This window comes from Equus caballus, chromosome 19, assembly GCF_041296265.1.
Source record: "Equus caballus isolate H_3958 breed thoroughbred chromosome 19, TB-T2T, whole genome shotgun sequence".
In the NCBI taxonomy this organism is placed as follows: domain Eukaryota; kingdom Metazoa; phylum Chordata; class Mammalia; order Perissodactyla; family Equidae; genus Equus; species Equus caballus.
The window spans coordinates 1,483,095-1,505,444 of record NC_091702.1 but is presented as its reverse complement, the minus strand read 5'-3'; the positions used below and the strand labels follow the sequence as shown (position 1 = coordinate 1,505,444).

Below are 22,350 nucleotides of genomic sequence, written 5' to 3'. Positions count from 1 at the left end.
TTTCATGAACGGACAGAGTTGGAAAATAGGATGGCAGGGTAGGGCAGAGGGACCTGGAGGGCCCAGGATGGATGGAGAGATCAGCTGGGCTGGTGGGAGGAAGGGGCCATGGGCACACCCTCTTCATGTCCCCTCCCCCACCCTCTGAAACCCTTTGTGACTCTTCAGTGCTCTGTGATGCAGGCCTGGGATTATAGGCAAGTGCGGACACTCTCAGAGCTCAGTTGCCTCAGGCAGCCTTGCGATTCAGAAAATGGAGTTCAGTCAATGGAATGTTCTCTCATTTCTGAATAGCCATATGGAGTTGTTTTTGAGCATCTGCTCAACATTCTTAGATAGTGACTATAACCTCAGCATCGTGTGTGGGTTGTGGTTGCTTCTTCTGTTCCTGTGCTTCCTGGTGGGGATTCCATCTTTACCAACCTTGTGGAAAACCAAAATCTACCAAAAGGTAAGGATCCCTGGGCAAGCCACCAACAGGGATTTTTTATTGTTGTTTCCATTTCTAGTCCCACATTTTTAAATGAGTTGGTCCAGAGAGACTCCTAAGATGGCAAGTCTGAATAGAGGATAGAACATCATCCTTCTAGGGGAATAGGCCAGGCAGGACTAGGGGTTCAGCTGGGACTGTTTCCCATTTAAAACTCACAGACCATCTGGGTGTGGTGGAGGATTCCCGGATAAAATCCCATCAGTGATTTCACGGCCCTGCATTAGGTTATTTAGAGAGTTTGGGATCTGTGTAGGAGAACACTGTTCCCAACACTGGATCACGAGTCACATTCCCATGACGGGCGTCATTCGACCAAACCGTCCTTTGTATTGGGCAGGTCAGGAGAGCAGGGCTGAGCCTCTGAGCAGACACTGGAGTGTGAGCTCTGTCCCAGGATACAGGGTCCTATCTGAGGAAGCACAGATGTGACTGGGGGCCTCAGAGTCTATGCCCTCCTTGAGCAGAGGACTTCTGACTGAGAATATCAAGTGTGGACTCTAGCCAAAAATCCTCCTTCGAGTTTTTCAAAGAAGGAAAAATTGAAAGTATCTTATCACCTTTAGAAATTCAGAAAGGGAAAGAACACAAAGTGCTAGTAATAAAAATAGAGAGTGACATTAATCTTGGATGAATATCTGAGTTTCCTAGAGAGAGGATCAAGCCAACTAAGTCCTCGCTCCTCATTCTTTTCTTTTTGTTCTCAGCGTCAGGGCAGAGCCAAGAGGAGAAGAAAAGGTGGAACATCAAGTGGTAAGGTTCCACCTATCCCACCTGAGCTCTCCAAGGGTGACACATCCTGTCCTCTCCATGAGGTCCCAGGTCCATGGTCTCTGAGGATGTCAGTCGCTAGATAGAGTCCCTCTCAGAAAATAGAGGCCTCAGAGGAAAGGCTCATGGGAAGGTAGTCAGAACCCGAGACATTTCTCAGATTCCTGCTCTGCCCAGCTCTGGGCATGAAGCAGTGATGGGCCTGGACAATGGGTGTTGCCCAGTGGGTTGCCGTGGGAGACACCAAGAGTCAGAACTTCTGTGTCCTGACCTTGTGAAACTACGTTGACTTCCTGGATGATCAGACTCCTCTTTGAGGTAACCATTGACCTATGTTCCTCACATGGTGGTTTTGAACATCCCATGGGATAATGTATGTGACAGTACTTTATAAATGAAGCAACAAACACATGTGAACCTTATTAATATTATCATTGACCGTTTGACCACATCTACTGATTCTTGGGGCTTTCAGAGTTAATATCCCGTTAATATCCCAAGGGTCTCCCATAAAGGGACTCCCGTGTAACACCTATGCTTCTACCTTTATTACATGTAATTCACTCTTCTGGTTTCCCAGGTTGGAGAAACTACCAGAGGGAAACAGAGGAGAAAAGGAGGCTAATTTCTATTCTGAAAAGGTGACTAGTCTTTTCTTTCCTGATCCCTCTTTGACATGTTCTCTGCAATTCCAGGGATTCAGTACAGCCTGCAGTAGTCATGGGAGGGGTTTGCCATAGGAACGGGTATGTGAATGAAGGCCTTGGGGTGAGGGCTGCTGAGTGTATGGTGAAGTCATAGATGTGGGGCATTGTGAAGGGGCAGCAGGCTTCAGGTGGCCCCTCCCCTGACAGGCCAGCAGGTCCTCCTTTCCTTGTTCTGGTCCTGGCTACAGTTTTCTACTTCCTGTCTCCCGCAGGCCCCTAGGCCGGCCTCTCGATACCACCCGCATTCGTCAACTATTATGCCCAGACCCCTCCTGTGAGGTGTGTAATAGCACAACTGCTGAAATCAATCGGCTGCTGTTCCTGGAGGACCTGGAAGATGATACTGCCTCTGTGTCCTCTATGGCTTCCACAGCTTCTGGGACTGAGTCATCATTCACTCTGTCCTCTGCCTTCTCAGAAGTCCCTCCAGGAGACCTAACACCATCCCCTCCACCTGACCCTTCCCCACCGCCCCCCTCCGTTCTCTCACCTAACCCAATGACACCCTTAGCTGACTTTCTTTCACCCTCACCACCGGGTCACTCTATGCCACCAGAGCCTATTCCTCCCTTGGAGTCCAAATTCCCAGCAGACCATTCCCCACCCCAACCCATTGCCCTTCCCCCTCTCCCACCACATGACACCCAGGCAACGGGTCCTATTCTCCAACCAGAGGCCACTCTGTCTCTGAATACGATCTTCTCTCTTGACCGCACCCTTTCCCAAGATATTAACCCCTTACCAAATTTGCCCCAGATAATGAATCCCAATGACTCACTGGCTTGTCATCACGCACCACCAAGCCTGTCTGTCTCACCACCGACAGACCACCCTTTAACTGTGACTCAATCTAAATCGGTTTCCATCTTATTGAAGTCTGTTCCAGAGAACTCATCTCCAGATAGCCCTGGGGGGTTGTCCACTTATGTCCCAACAATCAGAGGCACTGACCATTCAAGCCTGTCCATTTCAGAATTATCCTGGTGGCAAGCTTGTGCCAAAGACTTGTTCTTAGCACCTTCCACCTTGGCACCACGTGATTTTAATCGAGAGTTTCTTGCCCTCCATTCTCCAGAGTCCTCTCTGGAGAGACACCCTACAGCTAACCTTATAGAGCCTGGTAACCTCTCATTTCTCAGCCCTCATGTCCTGGCACTCCTGGAGAGACAAGTCCGAAAGAGGAGTGATTTCCTGATGTGGAAGGAAAAGGAGAAGGAGAAGGGCTCTTTTCCAAAACAACTTAGGCCAGGCCACCAACTAAATCCTTCGGGGAAAATGTCAGAGTCAAATGCTGATGAGTGTGACTCAGCATTCTCCCTTCCTTTCTGGAGCAGTGCAGGCAAACCAAAGGAGCTGCACATGCATGAGCAGCCCCCATATCCTAAAATCTTGGAGGACCATTTACAGGAAAAATGTATGCAGCTCTTCTGGGGTCTCCCATCTCTGCACAGCGAGTCCTTGCCCTCTGCTATCCGTGACTCACGTGACTGCACCACAATCTTCCTTTTCAATACCATCTCAAATGCCTCCATGGGCCAAGAATCCCCAGTACCTCTCCATCGCCCACCTCCATCCTTGCCTGAGATCCAGCCCCAACCCTTGCCTCAAACCCTGCCCCAATCCCAGCCCCTACCTCTCACTCAGGTCAAGTCCCAGGCCCACCTTAAATCCCCACTCCCAATCCTACCATCTGGTCCTCTACCCCAGATAAGGATCTGTGGAGTGTGTTACCATAGACCCCCGGATGAATCAGAGTCTCTCACCTCATCTGAAATTCAACAACTGGAATGGAAAGTGTTGCAGAAGCAACAGGAAAGTTTGTGGGGTTCCCCCTCTGTAGTCCAAAGATCTCAGGAAGAATTTTGTTCTTCAGCTCCCAACTTTCCTTACCATCAGGCCTCCCAGGCCCATGCCTCCATCTCCACCCTTCCCGTAGAGTTTCCTCTCAGTGATGAGCTGAGGAAGAAACTGGAACATCACCTTCGAAAGAGGCTCATCCAACACCGGTGGGGCCTGCCCCGCAGGATCTGTGAGTGTCTGTCACTGATGATGCCTCCAAGAGATTTCTCAGAGATAGCTAAGTCAGAAAGCAATCGTGGACTCTCACGGATCTCGGTGAACAAAGATCTAAATGTTGGATTGAGCCAATCCAAAAGCTTCCATGAGAGGGGTTCAGAACTGCTTCAGGTAGAGAAGGAGATGGGGAAGGATCAGGGGCATAGCCCAGAGAACGGCCCAAAAGCTCATCTGTTGAGTGACCCAGAGAGCTCTTCAGATAAGGATCCGGCATATGACTCTGAGAAAGACCTAAATAGTCACATGGCAAGTCTGTCAGGGAAAGCTTCAAGGGCCTTGGAGGAAAGTCTAGATCAGAAACAACTTGAAAATGTCCTGAAAGCACATTTGAGCAAGAAGTTTGAGGAAATCAGTGAGGCTCGGCTCCCTGGGACGGTGCGCAGTTCATGGCATGCTAGCAAGCAGACACTGCTGCTTTCTGACAAACCCCGCACCCAAATAACTCAGAGGAGTTTGCCACCTTCAGTGGGTGGGGACTCCTCCCTGAATACCTTCCAGGAGCTTTGCTTCATTGATTCCAGTGCACAACAGATGATGGAAACCCATATTCAAAGTTTCCGTATGAGGATGGAGTGGGGCCTGCCCTGCAGGGTCCTTGAATCCATACAGGCGTTTAAAATGGAAGATGCTGCCTCCCAGTCCTTGCCCTATTTCTACTGGCCGCCCTCAAATAACCCAACTTTGGAAGTCGACTCCAAATCCGAGGGCTTCGAGCCCCACAGAGGAAGCTCTAAATCTGTTCTTCAAGAAAAAGCGGAAACAAAAAATTCAGCCCTGGTCCTGGATCGTCATTGCCCTGCTACATCACCTATGGGCAGGGAAGGACAAGGGGTGCCGAGACAATCACCCTCTGGTATCAACCAAGAGATTGCAGAGGTTGTTCAGAGGAGTAAGGGTGCCAGGCAGACTCATCTGCCTGTCACATGTGGCATCACAGGCAAAACGAGTCAGAAATTTACTCAACTAGGCAACAGATGCCCCCCAGAGCTGCCTGCAAGGCAAGCTGGTGCCAAACCTGAGACAAAAGATGAGAGAGTGAGTTCCAGTGATAGAAGAGAAGGGCGACAGGACAAAAAGATGAAGTCGGAACCCTTTTCCATGTACAACACGGCCAGGGACATATTCAGGGCCAAGGAGCTCAATGCTCTGCAGTCAAAAACTGGTAGTGTGTTGACAACCAGCAAGCCAGGAAGCTCCCAAATGATACGTGAGAATCACAGTAAAACAGAAATTACTGGGACCATTGAAAGCCCTGCACCAAAAAGACAAGTTCCCCAAGACCCAAAGTCATCGGATCTTAAGGAACATCTGTTTGGGGAATTAAAGTCAAAACTAGAGAAGAGGAATCAGAGCCAGGTCCAAGGCCAAGACACTGACAGGTCCCCTGCCTCAGAGAGCTTGACTTACAAGGCCTCACTGACTCATGCCCACGGTGTCTCCAGTGGGGACATGGGAGCTTCCCAGGTGCTGCGTGTCCATCTGGAGGACAGTGGGATCAGCAGGCAGCAGCGGCAGGAGCCTTGGGTCCCTAAGAAAGACCTAAAGAGGTCCGAGGATAAGAAATTCCCACCAGCTACAATGAGACTGAGCCCTCCGGGCCCCAACAAAGAAGAGCTTGGTGGAGGGGATGCAGGGTTGGGGACATCCCAACCTACAAGAAAGAGTTTCCCTACTCAGATCACAGCATCAGAGGAGACGCTTGGGAGCAAGTCTTCCCAGACCTCATCACAGAAGGCACAGCCTCCTCCTGAAAGTCTGTTCAGAAAAAAGATGAACGACATTTTTCAATGGCTTCGTCCTGGGACAAAAGGCAAAAAGCAAGAACATCCCCCGGAAAAGGGCCGCCCCATATCATCTGCACAGAGCAGAGGCCTGGTTAAAGGGAGAGCTGCCGTTACTGGGACCACCACGGCTCAGAAGACCAGGACGGTCCCTGGGAAGTTCCCAGTGGAGAAACTGGGGCAGCGGTGTGCAACAGAGGTCACCCGCCCTCAAGAGCCCCTTCCTTCCCTGAGGAAGTTTGTGAAAACTGAGCAGAAGGCAGAAGAGCAGGCCCAGGCAGAGCCCGTCCAGGGGCATCCTTCCAACTACAGGGCTCCCTCCTGTAAAGTGCCAAACGCCAAGTCCTGCCACCAAGAAGTTGTCTTTGCTGGCCAGAATTATCCTACATGTTCTAGACGGATCAGAGACCACAACAGACACCCTCAGAAAGTCGTGGCGCTTAAAGATCAGCTATTGGATCAGAAGCGTCCCTTATCTGTGCCCCGCAGGGAGCATGTGCCCCATCCAAGCTCCACCTGCAGGCGTCAAGCCGGCCCAGGGGCCTCCAGCTGTTCTCACCACTGCTAAAGGCACTACGTTTAGGGATCCGTCTCTACGTCAACAGAAAACGCTTTTCCAGCGTTTCGAGAGCGGAAAATTTCCCACCACAAAATAATTCCTTCTCGTGGAGAATATTAATTCTCCCCAATAAATGATTCTCTAATAATAGTGATGTCTTTTCTGTGTCCTGTGTTGGGGGCATGGGTTTCAGGTAACTCAGGGCTTGTGCTTAGGGAAAAGGAGGAGTGAGTTCAGCTCTTACTGATTGCTTCCTCTGGCTTCTGAAAGGTCACCAGTGCTCTGCAGCTCTTGTTGACAAAGCGATATCACGTGCCCCCAAAAGCCCATTTCCTCCCTGATGAAGTTTGAGGAGGTGGGCTCTGCCTCCTGCCTCTTCGCTTAGCCTTAACGAAAGTGTAGAGCAGCCCACACCTTCCGCTCACTGAATGTTTTACATCCTTCAGAGAGTAGGGAAGACAGGTGGTTCTCTATCCGAAGAGGGTCAAGAATAGGTAGGCAATTCGTAAAACAACAATGAAGAAAAAACAGTGGCTTCATCATGATTTAGAGGTCAGTGACCAGAGGACCCCACAGGGGGTGAACCCTAAATGGGATTTGGGGGGTGGGGGAGGGTATTGCTGCAGTGGATCCTGGGCTGGTGGGGGAGGGGCTAGCAACAGCACAGACACGCCTTAAGAATCTGTCATGTGAGTCATATTAATGTGTTAGGGAAGAATACTTTAAACTTTACACTGAGGTTTCCCTACTGGAAAGGCACCTGGGGGAAGTGGTTCCCCTCTGTAGGTATTTCTTCAGACTGCCAAATGATATTTTGTTGCAGAGCAAAAGCATCACTCAGCTGCCAGTAGTAACAATGTTGACCAAGTAGCCACCTACCTCCCAGGATAAAATAAAGCTGAGAGTAAGGAAAAGATGACTTGGAGTAAGCCAGGAGGAAAGAAAAAATGAAGAGGGGAAAGAAGGACCTTGCTGGTAGAACAAAGCTTTATGCCACATCATCATCCATATGGTGACCCTGTCCTGTTCCCCCCGCCCCCTCCTCAATCTGATCCAGGCATCACCACCTTGAGGCTGATCCAGGCACTGCACAGCACACTGATGCCTTATTCCAAAAAGGCACTGGGCTGTTCTTTGAATACTAAACACTATCTGCAGGGAGGTCATCAGGCATGGCATCCCCCTCTTTGGGAAGGTGATCTTGCTGCCTTCCGTCCATCTATGCTTAATAGGAATATACAAGATCTTGCCCTTAATGTGTACAGTTCACCTATCAGGATGGAAGTGCCGCCTCTGATATTCACGGCCTTGGTGGAGCCATGGTTGGTCTCCCCCAGAACATCTGCAGCTCATGAACCAGAGGTGAGTCCCAGACTATGCACCAGGTTACAGATATATGGGGGTCTCACCATGGACTGCACACATACCCACCCTTACAATAGGGGTTTGGAGGAAAGGCAACTCCACTTAGACAGACTGGGACTCAAAAATTGGCAAAATTCAAAAAGCATTATGATGGTGAGCGTGAAATACATTAAGTTGTAGATGTCTAAGTAAAATAAAGATGGTTACAAGGGTGGAAAAATAAAATACCAATTTTGTTTTCTAAAAACAACATGATTTTAAAAATGGAAGGGAGGAGAAAAAGGGAAAAATAGAATAAAATGATTGTTCTGTAAGTAATAAGAGGGGGTCAAGACATAGGTGACAAACGAAATAAGACTCCAAGTAAGGGAAAGGAATTTGAGGTTTCCAAGCCCCTTGAGGGAAGCTCTAAAAGTTTTCAGGGAAATAAGGTGCAAACAACGAATTCAGTCCCCATCCTGGATCTTCCACTCCCTGCTACCTCATCTGCGGGCAACGAAGGACAGGGGGCCCTAAAACCATCCCACTCTGATAGCGACCAGGAGCTTGCCAAGGACATCCAGTCAATCGAGCATGGCAGACAGACTTCAGAGATCCTCACACACAGCTTTATAGACAAAGTGAGTCAGAGTAAGACTGCACTAGACAATAACAGATGCAGCCGAGAGGTGCCCACAAGGCAAGCTGGGGCTGGACATGTGCCAAGGGATGAGAATGTGAGTTCCAGTGATAGAGAGGACATGATTCAGGGCCAAAAGATGGTGGAGAAGAATTGAAAACATTTTTCCACGTCCACCATGAACTTCAGGGAGATATTCAAGGCTGAGGAGCTGTGCGTTCTTACATCACAATCTTGTGACATCTTGACAACCAACAAGTTGGGAAGCTCCCAAATGGTAAATATCAATGTGAGCAAAGTAGAAACTACCCTGACCAGTCAATGTCCCTCACCAAAAATACCAGTTCCCCAAGATTCCAAGCCATCAGACATTAAAAAACAGCTCCTTACCGAGTTGAAGTTTCAATTGAAGAGCAGGGAACATAGCCAGCCTAAAGGCTCTCCCGCTGACATATCCCTTACTTCAGATAGCTTGCCTTCCGACTCCTCACTGACTCAGTCCCAGAGCGTCTCCAGTGGGGACATGGGAGCTTCCCAGGTGCTGTAAGTCCACTTGGAGGACAATGGGGATTGGCGGGAACCCTGGGCCTCTAAGCATGTCTCATGGAAATGCCAGGATAGGAATTTCCCACCAGCTGCAAAGACAGTGAGACCTCTGGACTCCAGAGCAGGAGAATGTGGAAGCGAGGATTCAGGAGTTGGGACGTCTAAAGCCAGAAAGAAGAGCCACTCTATTGAGGACAGAGAATTAGAGGGCACTTTCCCGTATCTGTCACAGAATGAACAGTTTCCTCCTGAAAGTTACTTCAGAAAAAAAATGAGGCAGTTTTTTCAGTGGATTAATTCCAAGAAAAAAATCACAGGGCAGGAAAGTCCCCAGCAAAAAGCCAAGTTCACGTCAATCTTTGCACCGCTCCGAGACCCAGCTCAAAGTGCAGCTCTCGTGAGCTGTGGGCCTCCTGAAGCTCATGAGCTCATGGCAGCCATCGGGAAGATCCTAGAGGAGAAACCGGCATGGAGATACGAACCTGAGGCTGCAGAGTTAAGTCAGCAGAAGGGGGAACTGCAGGCCCAGGTAGAGCCTGACGAGGGACATCCCTCCAACTACGGGGCTCTCTCTGACCCACAGCCAGGGGAATGGGCAAGGACCACATCCTGCAGCCAAGATGCTGTCCCTCCTGACAAGAGTTTTCGTACAAGGGTTAGACAGAAAAGAGACAGGATCAGACAGCCCTGGAAAGTTGTGGCCTTCAAGGACCAGCATTTATGCCAGAGTCAACCCCCTTCCCCACCCTAAAGGGAGTCTGTGCCCCATCCAAGACCCACCTGCATGCATGATGTATGCCACGTCCCTCCGGCCACCCTCACCTCTAATGAAAGCACTGTGTTCAGAGATCTGACTCTTCTATTCAAACAGGAAATGCTTCTCCAACACTTCCAGGGAGGAAAAATGTCCCCAAAGAAATCATTCAGTCCTTGTTGAGAAAGCATTGCCATTTTCACGAGAACACATCCTCTGATGAGAACCATGGTTAGCACAACCAAGAATACTGATCGTCCTCAATAAATGTTTCTGCTAGGAGAGAGTAGTGTTCTCTGTGTGGTGCTTTGGGGTAGTGGGTTTGGGGTTCCCAGCGCTTATGCTCAGGGAAAGGAAGGAGGGAAGTCAGCTCTGACTGATTTCCTCATTTGGTTTCTGCAAGATGACCAGTCCCTTGTAGGGGGCCTGACAGTGGCTTTCTCAGTCTTATCTTGGGTCCTGTATTTGACCTTACTCAGATGTCCTGTACTTAAAACACTTTACTTTTTCATAAAAAGTACAAAAAGTTTACTCTAAAAACTTCCGGGCCTTCTCAAAATGAGAAGAACCCTTCAAGTCCAGAACTTGGCTCAACTTGTCTTTCCATCTGCTCCCTCACTATCCTGAACTATACACAGCTGCAGGGTGGGATGCGTTCCTCTGGAAGGATACAGCCAGAATTTCCCCTTGTTGCCTCAGAAAGTTTTGGAATTGGAAGTGTGGGGGTGTTTAGGCCCTGAGGTGAGTGGCAGGGGGAAATGTTGCTCTTGGATCTCTTGGTGAGGAATGAATGTCACCTGCTCCTAAGAGCCTTTCTCTCCCTCAGGAGGTCTGGGTGGTGGGCCGCGTCCCCACGCCTCAGCTGACCCTAACGAAAATGGGGGGCAGTTCACCCTTCCCCTTCCTCTACCCTTCCTGGAGCAGACGGGAGGAGAGACCTTGCAGCTCTGAAAAGGACCAGAGATATGAATATTTTCCTGAAAACGGTAACTTACCTTCATTTAGAAAAAGTTGCTGATTCCTGAGTATCTCACAGGTGAGCAGTCAGTGCAGGTGTGCGTATGGGTGGGTTTTGCGATTGTGGACACTGGAGTGGCCAGGGCAGGGTCCAGGAACTGGGTGGGTCCCACCGAAGAATCTGTTATATGTGGGGTGGTAATCTGTCTGGAAGGCACATTCTGAGCTCAACAATGAGGTCTCCCTGCATGTGAGGACACCTCAAGGAAAGGGCAGAGACGCTCCCGAGGGAAACTTCCTCAGGATGCCCAGCTTGGTAGAATTATTGCAAGACCAAGAGATCACCTGGCTATCATTTGTAGGAATGGTCGTCAGGCAGCCACCCAGAATTTGGGGCAAAAGGAGACAACAAGTAGGGAAAAAGGAATGGTGGAGTGAGTGGAAAAGGAAAGAAAAAATGAGGAGGGGAAGAATGACCTTATCATCACACCTCATGATCCCTGAGGGTCACTTCGAGCTCAAAATGTCCCTTCCAGACAGATTAACACCCCACATCCTGGCCATCCACTCCACCCAGCATTACCTTGCCTAGGCCTCACCTCCTGGAGACTAATCAGGGCTGGGGGGAGCACAATGATACCACTGCAGCTAAGAGAACTTGGGATAGTCTTCGAGATTGAAGACAGTATCTCCAGGAATGTTGTCAAGGAGGTCGTCCTCTCATTTGGTGCCTGCCTTCCCAGCCATGCTACATCTTACACCAAGGTTACAGTAATTTAGGGGTGTGTTAGTTCCTATATAACAAATACCCCAAAAGTTAGTGGCTTAAAAAACCAAGTATTTATTAATTCATAGTTTCTGTTGGTGAGGGATCTAGGCAAGGCCTACCTGGGTTCTCTGCTCCAAGGTCTCTCACAAGGCTGCAATTAAGGTGGCAGCTGGGGCTGGGGTCTCAGCTGAAGGCTTGACTGGGGAAATGCACACTTCTTTGCTCACTTCTATAGCTGCTGGCTGGATGCAGTTCCTCAAGGCCTGTTGGACTGAGAGCCTCAATTCCTGGATGGCTGTTGGCTGGAGTTGGCCGGAGGCAACCTTCAGTTCCTTGTCATGTAGGCCTCTCCAACATGGCAGCTTGCTTCATCAAAGCCAGGAGAGAGTCTGCTAGCAAGACAGAAGTCACAATCTTGTAAACTAACGAGGGAAATGATATCCCATCACCTTTCCCTTATTCTATTAGTCAGAAGCAAATCACGAGGTCCAGCTTACACTCAAGGGGAGCAGTTTATACAAGGGTGTGACTAGCAAAAGAAGGGATCTTTGAAACCTTCTTAGAACTCTTCCTAACACAAGGGTTTCTTCTTGGACATCCCACTGAGTTCACTGAAGCAAAAGTGACCAAAGGGACCAAGTGGATCCTTGTGCTCATCCATATCCACGTCATCAAAGGTAAAGCTGTTTAATGGCTAAGCGGAGAAACGTCTGGTAAGAAAAACATCAAAGAGATTGAAGCATCCAAAGAAGCAGGGAAAGGTGGCATGGAGGTAAAGGCGGTGTGGGGTCATCATGAACGGTAAAGTGAAAGGAGCCCTTAGAACCACCTGCCTCACCACTGCCAGTATTCAGACTTAGAGGGGAGGAAAAATTAGGAGCAAGACGGCTCATCCTCGCTCCGCCACCAAATCTCTACTCTGCTCTAGCTCCCCGACTATAGGCCTAAAGAAGCAACCTTCAGTTCCCATAGAGATAGCCAGGCTTATCGAGGAAGCAAACCCTACAGCTTGCAAGGTTTAACTTCTGCTCTTATTGATATATTTAATATAGCACATCCATCATTTCAAATTTGCTTCTCACAGCTTGAACATCAGAGAGAATGAATCACACAATCGATGGCAAAGCCAGTACTAGGGAATTCAGCATGTAGCTCCCATTCTGGGATGTTTTCCATGAACCCATTGCCAAAGAGCTTCTAACCAAGGGAGAGGTGGTGGCTCAAAAGGGCTGACTTACTGGCTGGGGTCACAAGACAAGTCATACCTGGTGCCCAGATATTTGCTTCTATTCAGAGAAACACTGGATGAGGCAACGAGACAGAATTTGCACACTCAGCACATCTAGGCAGTGAACTGTCCAAATGAGGTGACAGTACCACCCAGGAGTGATCCCACACTCTTGTTCTGCTTCTAGTACTGTTTTCCTTTCTCCCAGATTCCAGTTCCTATGGGAAAGCAGGACTCTTACCAAAAGAAGGAAAACGTATTAGCTGAACAGTGACTGGAGAGATGAGGAGGAATTTCTCTAGATTTCATGGGCTTGCTGCTTATACCCAGAGATCAGTGCTGTGCAGCTTGGGGGGTGTGGCGGGTTGGGGTGGGGGTCTCATTTACATGGTACTCTGTGGCACCTGAAGAATTTTCAGTGACATAGAATGTGATGGGAATGGGTTACCTGAATTTTTATACCCTCAAGCCCACACTCCAAACCTAATGTCAGGGCGAATAAAATGCATGAATTGACTGGTACCTTGATGTGGCTTGGGTATGGGAACCCCAGATCTCAGCTTCAGGCACTGTGAATTTCTCTGGTACCAGGTGCTGCCTAAGGGAATCAGCTTTCTTGAGGCAGCCTTCACATGGATTAACACTCAGAACTGTGCCGTAATCTGCAGCCACAATGAAGGGGCCCAGGCTATGAGAAGGGGCTCTTCTCTCTCTTTTTTTTTTTTTAAAAGATTGGCACCTGAGCTAACAACTGTTGCCAATCTTCTCCTTCTTTTTTTCTCCACAAATCCCCTCAGTACATAGTTGTATATTTCAGTTGTGGGTCCCTCTAGTTGTGGCATGTGGGACGCCGCCTCAATGTGGCCTGAGGAGCAGTGCCACGTCCACACCCAGGATCCGAACCAGTGAAACCCTGGGCCGCCAATGCGGAGCGTGCGAACTTAACCACTTGGCCACGGGGCTGGCCCCGGGGCTCCTCTTGAGGCCTTTCCTCTGGAACTTCCATTGGCCCTGGATCAGAGCCTAATTTAGGCTATTTTCCTGGGGTCACAAGGACACGTTTGGTCTTCCTTAGGGAGGCCAAGTGGAAGCTCAGAGATTTGTGGAGGCTGCCTCCCTATCTCTCCCAGGAGACTCGGGGTCTGTTCCTTCCTTCTATGGGGGCCAGGAGGTAGAGAAGGAACTGAGTATTATGCAAGTTTAGCAATGCTTCACTGTGGGAGGGGGTTGGGCTGACTAGAGTAGGTAATTTTCCTTTGCAGGGATTCTTGCCCAGCTTGAGGCAACCTTCATTTGAAGCAGGATAATGCTGTTTCTACCCTCCACCTGAGGGGATTCCAGAAGGAATAAAAGTTACCTTTCCTCATTTGTCTTACAGGAAGTTCTGGGCTTCTGGGTTCAGGAGTTATTAATGGCTTTCATGTTTCCTGAACCCAAGCAGAAGTTGTGAGACACCTGTTGTACAGTCCTGTCCAGACCCTCATGTGGGAGGAGACTTTAGCTGGCTGCTCCAAGGAGAGAGGAGATAGGGGTTGACACAAGTGCTGGGGTGAGAGAAGGAGAGTTGCCTAAAGGTAGCAGTGGCTCCAAGACCCTGAGAATCAGGATGTAGACACGAGTCCCTTAGGTGGACGGGTTCTGTGTGGAAGTCCTCTAGCAGACAGCACAATGTTTTAAGGGATGAAGTGATGATGCTGAGATGACTAATCATCAAGCCCCATCATCTTGAGAGCTGTCGCAAGACACGGCATTGCTCACACTTAGCACAGAGGCTGTGCAGCCACTGGCCTTTCAATGGGCCTGAAGGGCTTGGGCAATGAAAATCCCAGGGGCAACCAAGATGGACTCAAGATCACAGGCTCTTACCTACATATTTGATGGTGAATACTTAACTAAATAGGCAAAAAGCTCCCATTAATGACTACTATTGTATATCTTCCTACCCTTGAAAATGGGGTCTTTGAGCCAGATTTAATTTAATTTAGAAAAATTAAGTACTGCTTATTGTACTTCAATGTTGTGAAACAAATTTATGCTTTTTATGTATATTATCCCATTTAAACTTTACAATGCTTTGAAGTAGGTTTCTTTACCCTCTTTTATAGAAGGGCACGACCTGAAGGACAGAGAAGGTAATATATATTCAGAGTGCTAGCACAGAAGAGGGAGCCAGGGATGGAGAGCCCCCTTACGCTGTGAGGGATTCTTTGGATGTAAATGATGGCAAGCGCAATTCAACTGACTTTAAAAACAGGATCTGTTGACTCAGGCACCTGAAAAAGCTCTGGGAGTAAGGCTGCCCTCACGCAGGAGGATTCATATTGGGGCTCAGCTGATGTCATCAAGTTTCAGTTTCTATCCATTTCTCTGCTCTAGATTCTGGACTGGCTACCTTGTAAGTCTGTCTGGCAAGTTCGTAGCTACATCTTCCAAACTAAAAGCGCAGCTAAAAATGGGTTGTTTCTCCCACTAGTCCCTTCAAAAGTCCCACTGTGCCTTATTGTTTCCTGTTGGGTCACATGCCCATCCCTGACCAATCACTGTTGCCAAAAGCATGGACCAATCTTTTTGGCCAAGCCTGACTTCAATGCCCTCCTTTAAAGTAAGAGCGTTAGTGGTAAACAGCTCCACTTCACATGGACTGAAACTGACAACGGGGTTAGATCCCCAGAGGGCAAAAGAAGGACTATTTTTAGCAGGTGAGTGAATGCTGAGTGTCAAAATAAAAACAAAAACAAAACGGATGTCTACTTCAACCCTCTCTCTCACCACCCCATTTCTGCCTTCTTGTCCAGAGTCATGCCATGGACTGAAGGTTAGAGTTAGAGGAAATGCCAATTCTGTGGACAGGAAAGGAACTCAAAGGGGAAGGAATCAATCAGAGGCCCCAACATCCATGCAGATAGACCATCCAATGATCTGATCTCTCACTGTCTGCTCCTTCTCATCTTAGAGTCCTTTACCTTCATTCCAGTTCAGTTATGGCCATATCCTAGAACTTATCACCAGCAACACTTGTGTGTTCTGAAAAAATACAGTCTGACATTCCTCCCTTTATCCTCTCAGCTTCTGCCCTCAGCATGCTAATGCCTCAACCTATTCAGGAACTACAAGCCACTCCATACTTTCCCCTGCTTACCTGACAACCTTTGTCTTCATTTCCTCCCTCTCCAAGGAAAACTTCATGGGGCATCACTTAATCCTAAACCTAAATATACTGCTCTGCTCTAAACAGCCTACCCCCTTCTTTCATTCGTCCTGTCTAGCAAAATCCAACTCTGCCTGTTTTAGAACTGCCTTCAAATAAGGGCCTGCTTCCTCTTGGATAAAATCACACAAGTGTGTTTGTGCCCCATAAACTTCTGTTCTACATCTGTTGCTCAGCTCCACCACTGCCTCAGAATCCAGTCATTCCTCCTGTGTTACCATGTGCCAGACGCTCTTCCAAGCACTTGGGACACCCAGTGGAGGCAACAAACAGAGGCCCTGTCTCGGGGGAGCTTCTGTGATTGTTTTCTCAGTCAACTCGCTTGCCTAAGTTCTCAAAACAATTCCACTTTCCTACACCTTGTCCACACTCCTCGCTCATTGATCATATGTGCTGGACCACCAGAGGGAAACAGAGAAGTCATCAGATGGGAACTTTTCTTCATAAAAACTTCAAAACAAAACAAAACCAAAACCAAAATGAGATCCTCCATCTCTTCTTTCCTCCTTCCTTCCCACCATACTGAAAGGTTTCCCTCAATGCTTTCCTTAATCCTCCCAACCTGGGATCTGCCCGCCCTTTCCAAGTCACAACACTTTCACATGTGTGGACTATCTGCCTTAATTATCTACTTTTCCAGAGGACCAAGACTACATTTACCTCATCACAGCTGGAAACACCAAGCAGAGCTCAGAATCCTCTGGAGGAATACATTGGCAATGGGAGGGATCTATGGGGAGGTCCTGCCCAGCATGCTCTGGGGCGGGGCCACGTCCGGGGGCAGGGCCTGAGAGACTCTGAGAGCCTGTTTGGCTTCTTGAGGGCGACGGCACTAGCAACACGGCCAGACATCTCACCTCAGGCTTCTGGAAGATATGAGTTGAGATTTAATTCAAAGACAGGTTCTGAGGAAGGTTTCTGGATGCCTGAGTGACCTTCCCCACTGCCCAGCCTGAAGGATCCTTTCCTCCATCTGCCATTTCCATTACGGTGGGCAGGCCCTCACAGCCCCTGGGCCCCCAAACTCTCACTCCAGGCCCAGCCTGAGAAGGCGCTCAGAGGCCTGGGGGCGGGCTGTGCCTGCCCAACACCACCCCCTTTGACGATGGCACTCTTAGGAACTCCACCAAGGTGAGAATAGTAATAAATAGAGTAACAACATTGACAACTGTTAAGGCTTCACCTTACACTGGCTGCCTGGCCTTGCACAAGTAGCCTGAGTCTCAGATCTCATCTATTATGTGCAGATACTGACGTGTACTGATAGGGTTGGTCCTCGGAACTGGAATGAATGAGTAAAGAGTTTTGAACAGTGTTTACCTAACACTAGAAGTTTAATATGTGCTACCCATTATTATCACTCATTTAAAATGCTAGGCCTCCTCTTTATTATTTTAGAAGTATCAATTTACCACTCATTCATTCTTCCTTCCTTCAGAATGAATTTATTTAGTACCTAACATGTGCCAGACACTATGCCAGGCTCTGGAATACAATGGTAAGCAAAAAGGTAGAGTCTCTGCCTTCATGGATCTTACAGTCTAGAGGGGAGATCAGGCAGAAATTAATCATACGAGATTGTGTAAATGTCCCATGTTACATTCTATGAAGGGTTCACGAGCTGGTTGTCGATGCCAAGGGAGTTTAAAACATGGGGATTTGGCCTAACCAAGGAGAAGAGGGTCTTCCTCACCCACCCCTCAGGAGCTGATAAGGCTTAAGAGGTAAAAGGTGAGTAGGAGACAACTTGGCAAAGCAGGGAGGGAGAAGTGTTCCAGGCAGAGGAATCTGGGTGATGAGAGCAGGGAGAGTGAGGAGGGAGGAACGTGATGCAGCAAGAAGAGGGAAAAGCGTGGGAGGCACCGATTAAGCAGAGTTCTCTGGGCCAAATGAACTAGTTAAGTCTTTGGAGCAATGGGGAGCCAGGGGAAATTTTTAAGTTAGGATTTCTTTATATGTGTAGGGTATTCAGATTTTAGTTGTATTATTTGAGTTTCCAAAAGATTTCTGTGAATTAATACTGTGAATTAATGAATTACAGTGATTTAATGTGAAGAATGCTTTGGATGGGGTAAACAGGATGTGAGAGACCAGTGAGAAGGCCACTGCAGTAATCTACGAGAGAAATGATGTCAGCATGGACCACAATGGTGGTGACCAAAGTGGAGTAACGTGGACGGATGTGAGTGGCATGACTTCATTAATTCTAATAAGACGGAACATTTTTCCTTTTGTTTCGCTCCAGTGCCCAAGAGGTACAGGTTGGTGCAAGATGTGGGGTCTTTTATAGAGTTGGACAAGTCAGCAGACACGAAACATTTGAAAAGGCTGCTTGAACTGCTGACTAGCCAAAATCAAAGAGGAAGTTGACCTTCAACCCTTTGTTTTATTCCAGCTGCAGAAGTCATTTTCAGTTACTCTCTGACTCAAGTAAACACCACTCCCTGTCACCTTATCCCTTTGAGGGTTGGTTCACTTCTACATTTTCACTGGGACGTGATTCTCACCGACAGTAGAAAGTTCGGCACCCAGACCTGCAGATGTGAAGACACTTGCTCCTCTCTCGAACTATTAGTACTTCTGGGAAACACGTCCCAGTGCCAAACTGTCCTGGTCCTGAAATGACCCTGTTATTTGGGGAGGTAGTAAAGGAAATTACATGTGTTAAACCCCGAGCGGCACTCTCTTTGGACATCGAAAGGTGTAAATGATAAAATACTTACTAGACTTAAAGACCAGGGAGTAAACGGGGGGCTGGATGCTGCCCAGACTCTGTGTGTCAGCAAAACATATCTGAGCTCAGCGAAGTAATCCAGGACCAAGTGTTTTCCTCAGTGGAATAATTAGACAACAGAGGTGGGCAATTTAGAAAAGATAACTTCTTCTGTCCCTGCTTTAGAATTTCTATTACAAACAAAACCCAAGCCTTAGCAAGATTTAAGAGCATGGGACAAAGACGGCTAGATGTTGAACTGCTGGGAGTGGAGCCCACGTTTTATTTATCTTTGTATCCAAGCACATCCGCAGTGCTTGCCACAAGGCAGATACTCAGTGAATGTTGGGTGGATCAAGGATTCCTCTGTCTTTTCATGGGGTATTTATATGGTATGGGAATTCAGTCATTTTTTGCCCCACTAGGTAGAGATGGATGCTTTCTGTTCTCCATGTTTACTTTGAACACCATTTAGCTACAGGGATGTTCTAAAATGAAATAATAAGGAAACCAGCTTTAATACGATTTTATATATACAGACAGATACACTTTCTGACCACGTGCAGATATGAATGCTCTCCCTGGAAGATGCTTTTGTAACCTAAATTGCACTAGAATGAGGTTAGAGATGGGGAAGAAAGGGAAAGTAAGGCAAAACTCACAGCTTAATTTCTAGACAGGATTGCTGCTTTAAAAATGAATTTCAGGTGCTTCTTGGCATACTTGGCCCAAGCACTGGAGATTTAACAGTGATTTGTGATTTGGTGTGACCCAGAACATGGCCCAATGGTCCTCTATCCTTTGAAGCCGTCAGTCTGTTTTCTTGATTGCTGTTCTGGACTTTCTCACCGTCACTAACCATCAGGGCCCCATTCCTTCTGCTCTGTCCTAGTGGAACAGTCCCTTGACCTTCATTCTCCCACTACTCTAGTCTCGACTTCTCCTTGTTGCCAGATTACTCTATTATTGCTTCTCAAATTGTGGTTCCCAGACCAGCAGCATTAGCATTGCCTGGGAACTTATTAGAAATGCAGATTCTCGGGCCTCACTCTGGACCTACTCAAGAAGAAACTTTGATGTGGGGCCCAGCAATTTTAACAAGCAAGGTAATCTCCAAGGTGAGAACCACTGCTGTACGTAAAGCTCAGTTCTGAGCATATCACCCCTTTGCCCAATACCCTTTATTGCTTTCCTGCCGACAACCACATGAGTGTGTGTGTGTGTGTGTGTGTGTGTGTGTGTGTGTCTGTGCGCGCCCTTCTATCCAAGGCCTTCTGCAATCAAGCACCAGCTCAGGTGTCCCCACGCAGGGAGGTGTGTTCCACAGTCATCCTAATGGGTCACCTGCTCTTCCCTCTGCTCTCCTGCCGCCTCTCTCTGTTAATGTTGGGTCCTCTGCTATAAATACCCACCTCCTCCCTCTCCTTGGAGAAACCTTACTCATTCTTTAAGGCTCACTTAAAAATTAATATTTATCTAAGGAATCCATACCTGTGCCTTTAAAACCAAATAGTACTGAAGGCTTTATAAAGAACCACGGCAGGCCCTCCCCCACCTCACAACCCCAATCCTTCCTATCCCCCCAGTTCCATTCCCCATGGAAACCACTTGAGCCGTTTCTATCACAGTTGTTCTGGTGTTTACCTCTATTTATATAACTAATACGCAAATACTTGTATTTAAAAGTAATTTTAAAATATTAGACACTAACTTCTTGCCGTGGTAGATAAAATTTGAGTAAGTAAAATTGCAGGTGGATGAAATTTGGTCGACACCCCATTCCCCTCTTCACTCTTCTCAATCTTTCCTCACTTAAATCTTTATTCATGCAAAGTTCATCTTGGCATGGAAGGTGACTCCTTTCCTGGAACGTGTTCAGAGACTGCTCCTCCCCTGCTCCCACAGAGCTGTGTATCTCTCTTAGTGCACTGTCCCCCTTGCCCTTCCACGTTTGTATGTATGTGTCTCCCATTCCCACCAGCTTGTAAGAGCCAGAAAAGTCTAATCCGTCTTTTACTTTCCCAGAATCCTCCCAGGGCAAAGCACAGGGCCTGGGATATAGCACACACTGAGCAAACGTGGCCAATTTAACCGTAAAGTAAAATATCTGCCTGACCTTTGAAGCTTGCTGGTGTGACAGCAGTACTTGGAATGAGTCTTCCCGTTCCAATGTGGTTTTCCAACATTATTGTGGGAAATAGTAAACTGGAGTCAGGAGACTTGAGCCACACCACCTTCTTGGTGACTTCTTTTAAGACCTTGGGGAAGGCACTTAATGGTTTTGCTTCCGTTTTTTCATCTATAAAGTGGCAACAATAATATCTATGGACAGAGTTGTAGGGAGGACCAAATACAACAGCACAGGTTATCAGGTATAAGGCGTTACATTGATTCCTTATGTTTAAAACAAAAAGGCAAACCATTTTCTGGTAGCACATAGGGCTATAATGAACATTAAAACCAACCTTTAAATAGAAAACTTTATTTTTAGATGATCCAGGGGGTCTTTCTTCCAAGATCAGCCTAAGATTTTTTCGGAGGAAACTGTATTCTCATTGTCCTGAAATTTGAAGCAAGAAAACTCAATCGTTTAAGACCATTTGCCTATTCTTACTTGTTGATGAGAAATCACGACTACTGCCACCCTTTTAGCCTCTGAAGGAATTGTAAGCTTTGTCTTGATTTGATGGCTCAAAAATAAAATCTACCAAAGGTACGTTTTCTAAGCCTCGTCTGGCTCTACCCATTAGAAAAGTGTGAGCTACTGTTCTATCAAAACTAATTATATTTTAAATCTACAACCAAGTCTCAATTACCAAGGTTAATGGGACTACATACATACATAATTCTCTCTTACATTTATCCAGTGTTTTTAACTTCTTCAAAGCACTTTTCACTGTACTGCATATATAAAACAGATGCGTTTTTTTAAATCCACAAATAAGGTAAAAAATAAATCTTCAGATCAATAATTTCAACTTTGTACCTGTCAAAAGCTATTAGAACTTGCAAAATTGTCTAATAGGACTTTCATTGCCCTACTCTCCTCTCGACCCCTCTCAACTAAGGCCAGAAAAGACCGAAAGATCTGGAGGAATCTCCAGAGGAGAGGAAGCCAGAGAGGGAAGGAAGCCAAGGACCTGGGCCATCCACAGCCTGGATCATTAGCTCCAGCGTAATTGAGAATAACTGACTGTATGTGTGACTATGGCCAGAAAATCCAGAAAGAGATAAAAAGGCAAAGAAAATGACGTGTGAGTAACGGTATTTACAGGGTCTGTCTTTGTCATTCTCTCAACAAGCATTACTGAGTGCCTACTGTAATGACAGGTGCTTTCAACAAAGAGGATGGACACAGCATGAACAACCCAGGCAAGACTGCTATGTTCATAGTGATGACCTTCCTGAATGGTGCAGACAGACAACAAACACAAAGACACACAGCTTCACATAAACGAGATAACTTCAGGTGGCACTAAGCTCTGTGGAGTCCATAAACACAGGAATGTGATAGAGCCTTGGGGAAGGGATGCTGTTGTAGATAAGGTTGCCAGGGAAGGCCTCAGGGTATCGGAGCTGCAATCTGTGAGAAGAGCCCACCCTGTGCAGGTCTGCAAACCAGATGATGGAATGAGTGAACTCGCCAAGTATGCTAGAGGGAGAGGGGTCCAGGCCAGTTTCAAGGGGTTCCAGGAAAGTCACTGTTCTGTGGTTATTCACTTTGTGTCCTTTTAGGGATATTACTAAAACCTCTCCAGGACCCCGGATTTATTGCCTCTACAATGCGGGTTGCTAACACTGATCACC

General features: G+C 47.5%; 2 protein-coding genes across 4 annotated transcripts in view; one reads left to right on the top strand and one right to left on the bottom strand.

The window, feature by feature from the left end:
* The first annotated feature begins 253 nt into the window (after positions 1 to 253).
* LOC138919040 (spermatogenesis-associated protein 31D4-like) lies at positions 254 to 6,718 on the top strand. The gene is made up of 4 exons (XM_070242996.1): positions 254 to 451; positions 1,198 to 1,243; positions 1,842 to 1,902; positions 2,181 to 6,718. Exons 1-4 carry the CDS (start codon positions 254 to 256, stop codon positions 6,391 to 6,393), a joined length of 4,518 nt encoding a protein of 1,505 aa, XP_070099097.1. The 3' UTR covers positions 6,394 to 6,718.
* A 4,960-nt stretch (positions 6,719 to 11,678) lies between these two features.
* Positions 11,679 to 22,350, bottom strand: part of LOC138919041 (ATP-binding cassette sub-family D member 2-like) — a 173,057-nt gene continuing 162,385 nt past the window's right edge. For 2 of the 3 annotated variants that reach the window (XM_070242999.1, XM_070243004.1), the window contains one exon: positions 21,010 to 21,103. Coding sequence is in view for 1 of the 3 variants with exons in the window: in XM_070243004.1 (XP_070099105.1) it covers positions 21,096 to 21,103 (8 nt within the window). In the remaining 2 variants the exon portion in view is untranslated. Of the gene's footprint in view, positions 11,784 to 21,009; positions 21,104 to 22,350 lie in introns of those variants that run through there. The other variant, XM_070242998.1, reaches the window with a different exon arrangement.

Excerpts from the sequence above, each read along its gene's own strand:
- LOC138919040 (XM_070242996.1), top strand. The coding sequence starts at position 254 with ATGGAGTTCAGTCAATGGAATGTTCTCTCATTTCTGAATAGCCATATG. Across the intron at positions 1,244-1,841 it reads AAAAGGTGGAACATCAAGTG|GTTGGAGAAACTACCAGAGG; the intron begins GTAAGGTTCCAC and ends CTGGTTTCCCAG. Across the intron at positions 1,903-2,180 it reads CTAATTTCTATTCTGAAAAG|GCCCCTAGGCCGGCCTCTCG; the intron begins GTGACTAGTCTT and ends TGTCTCCCGCAG.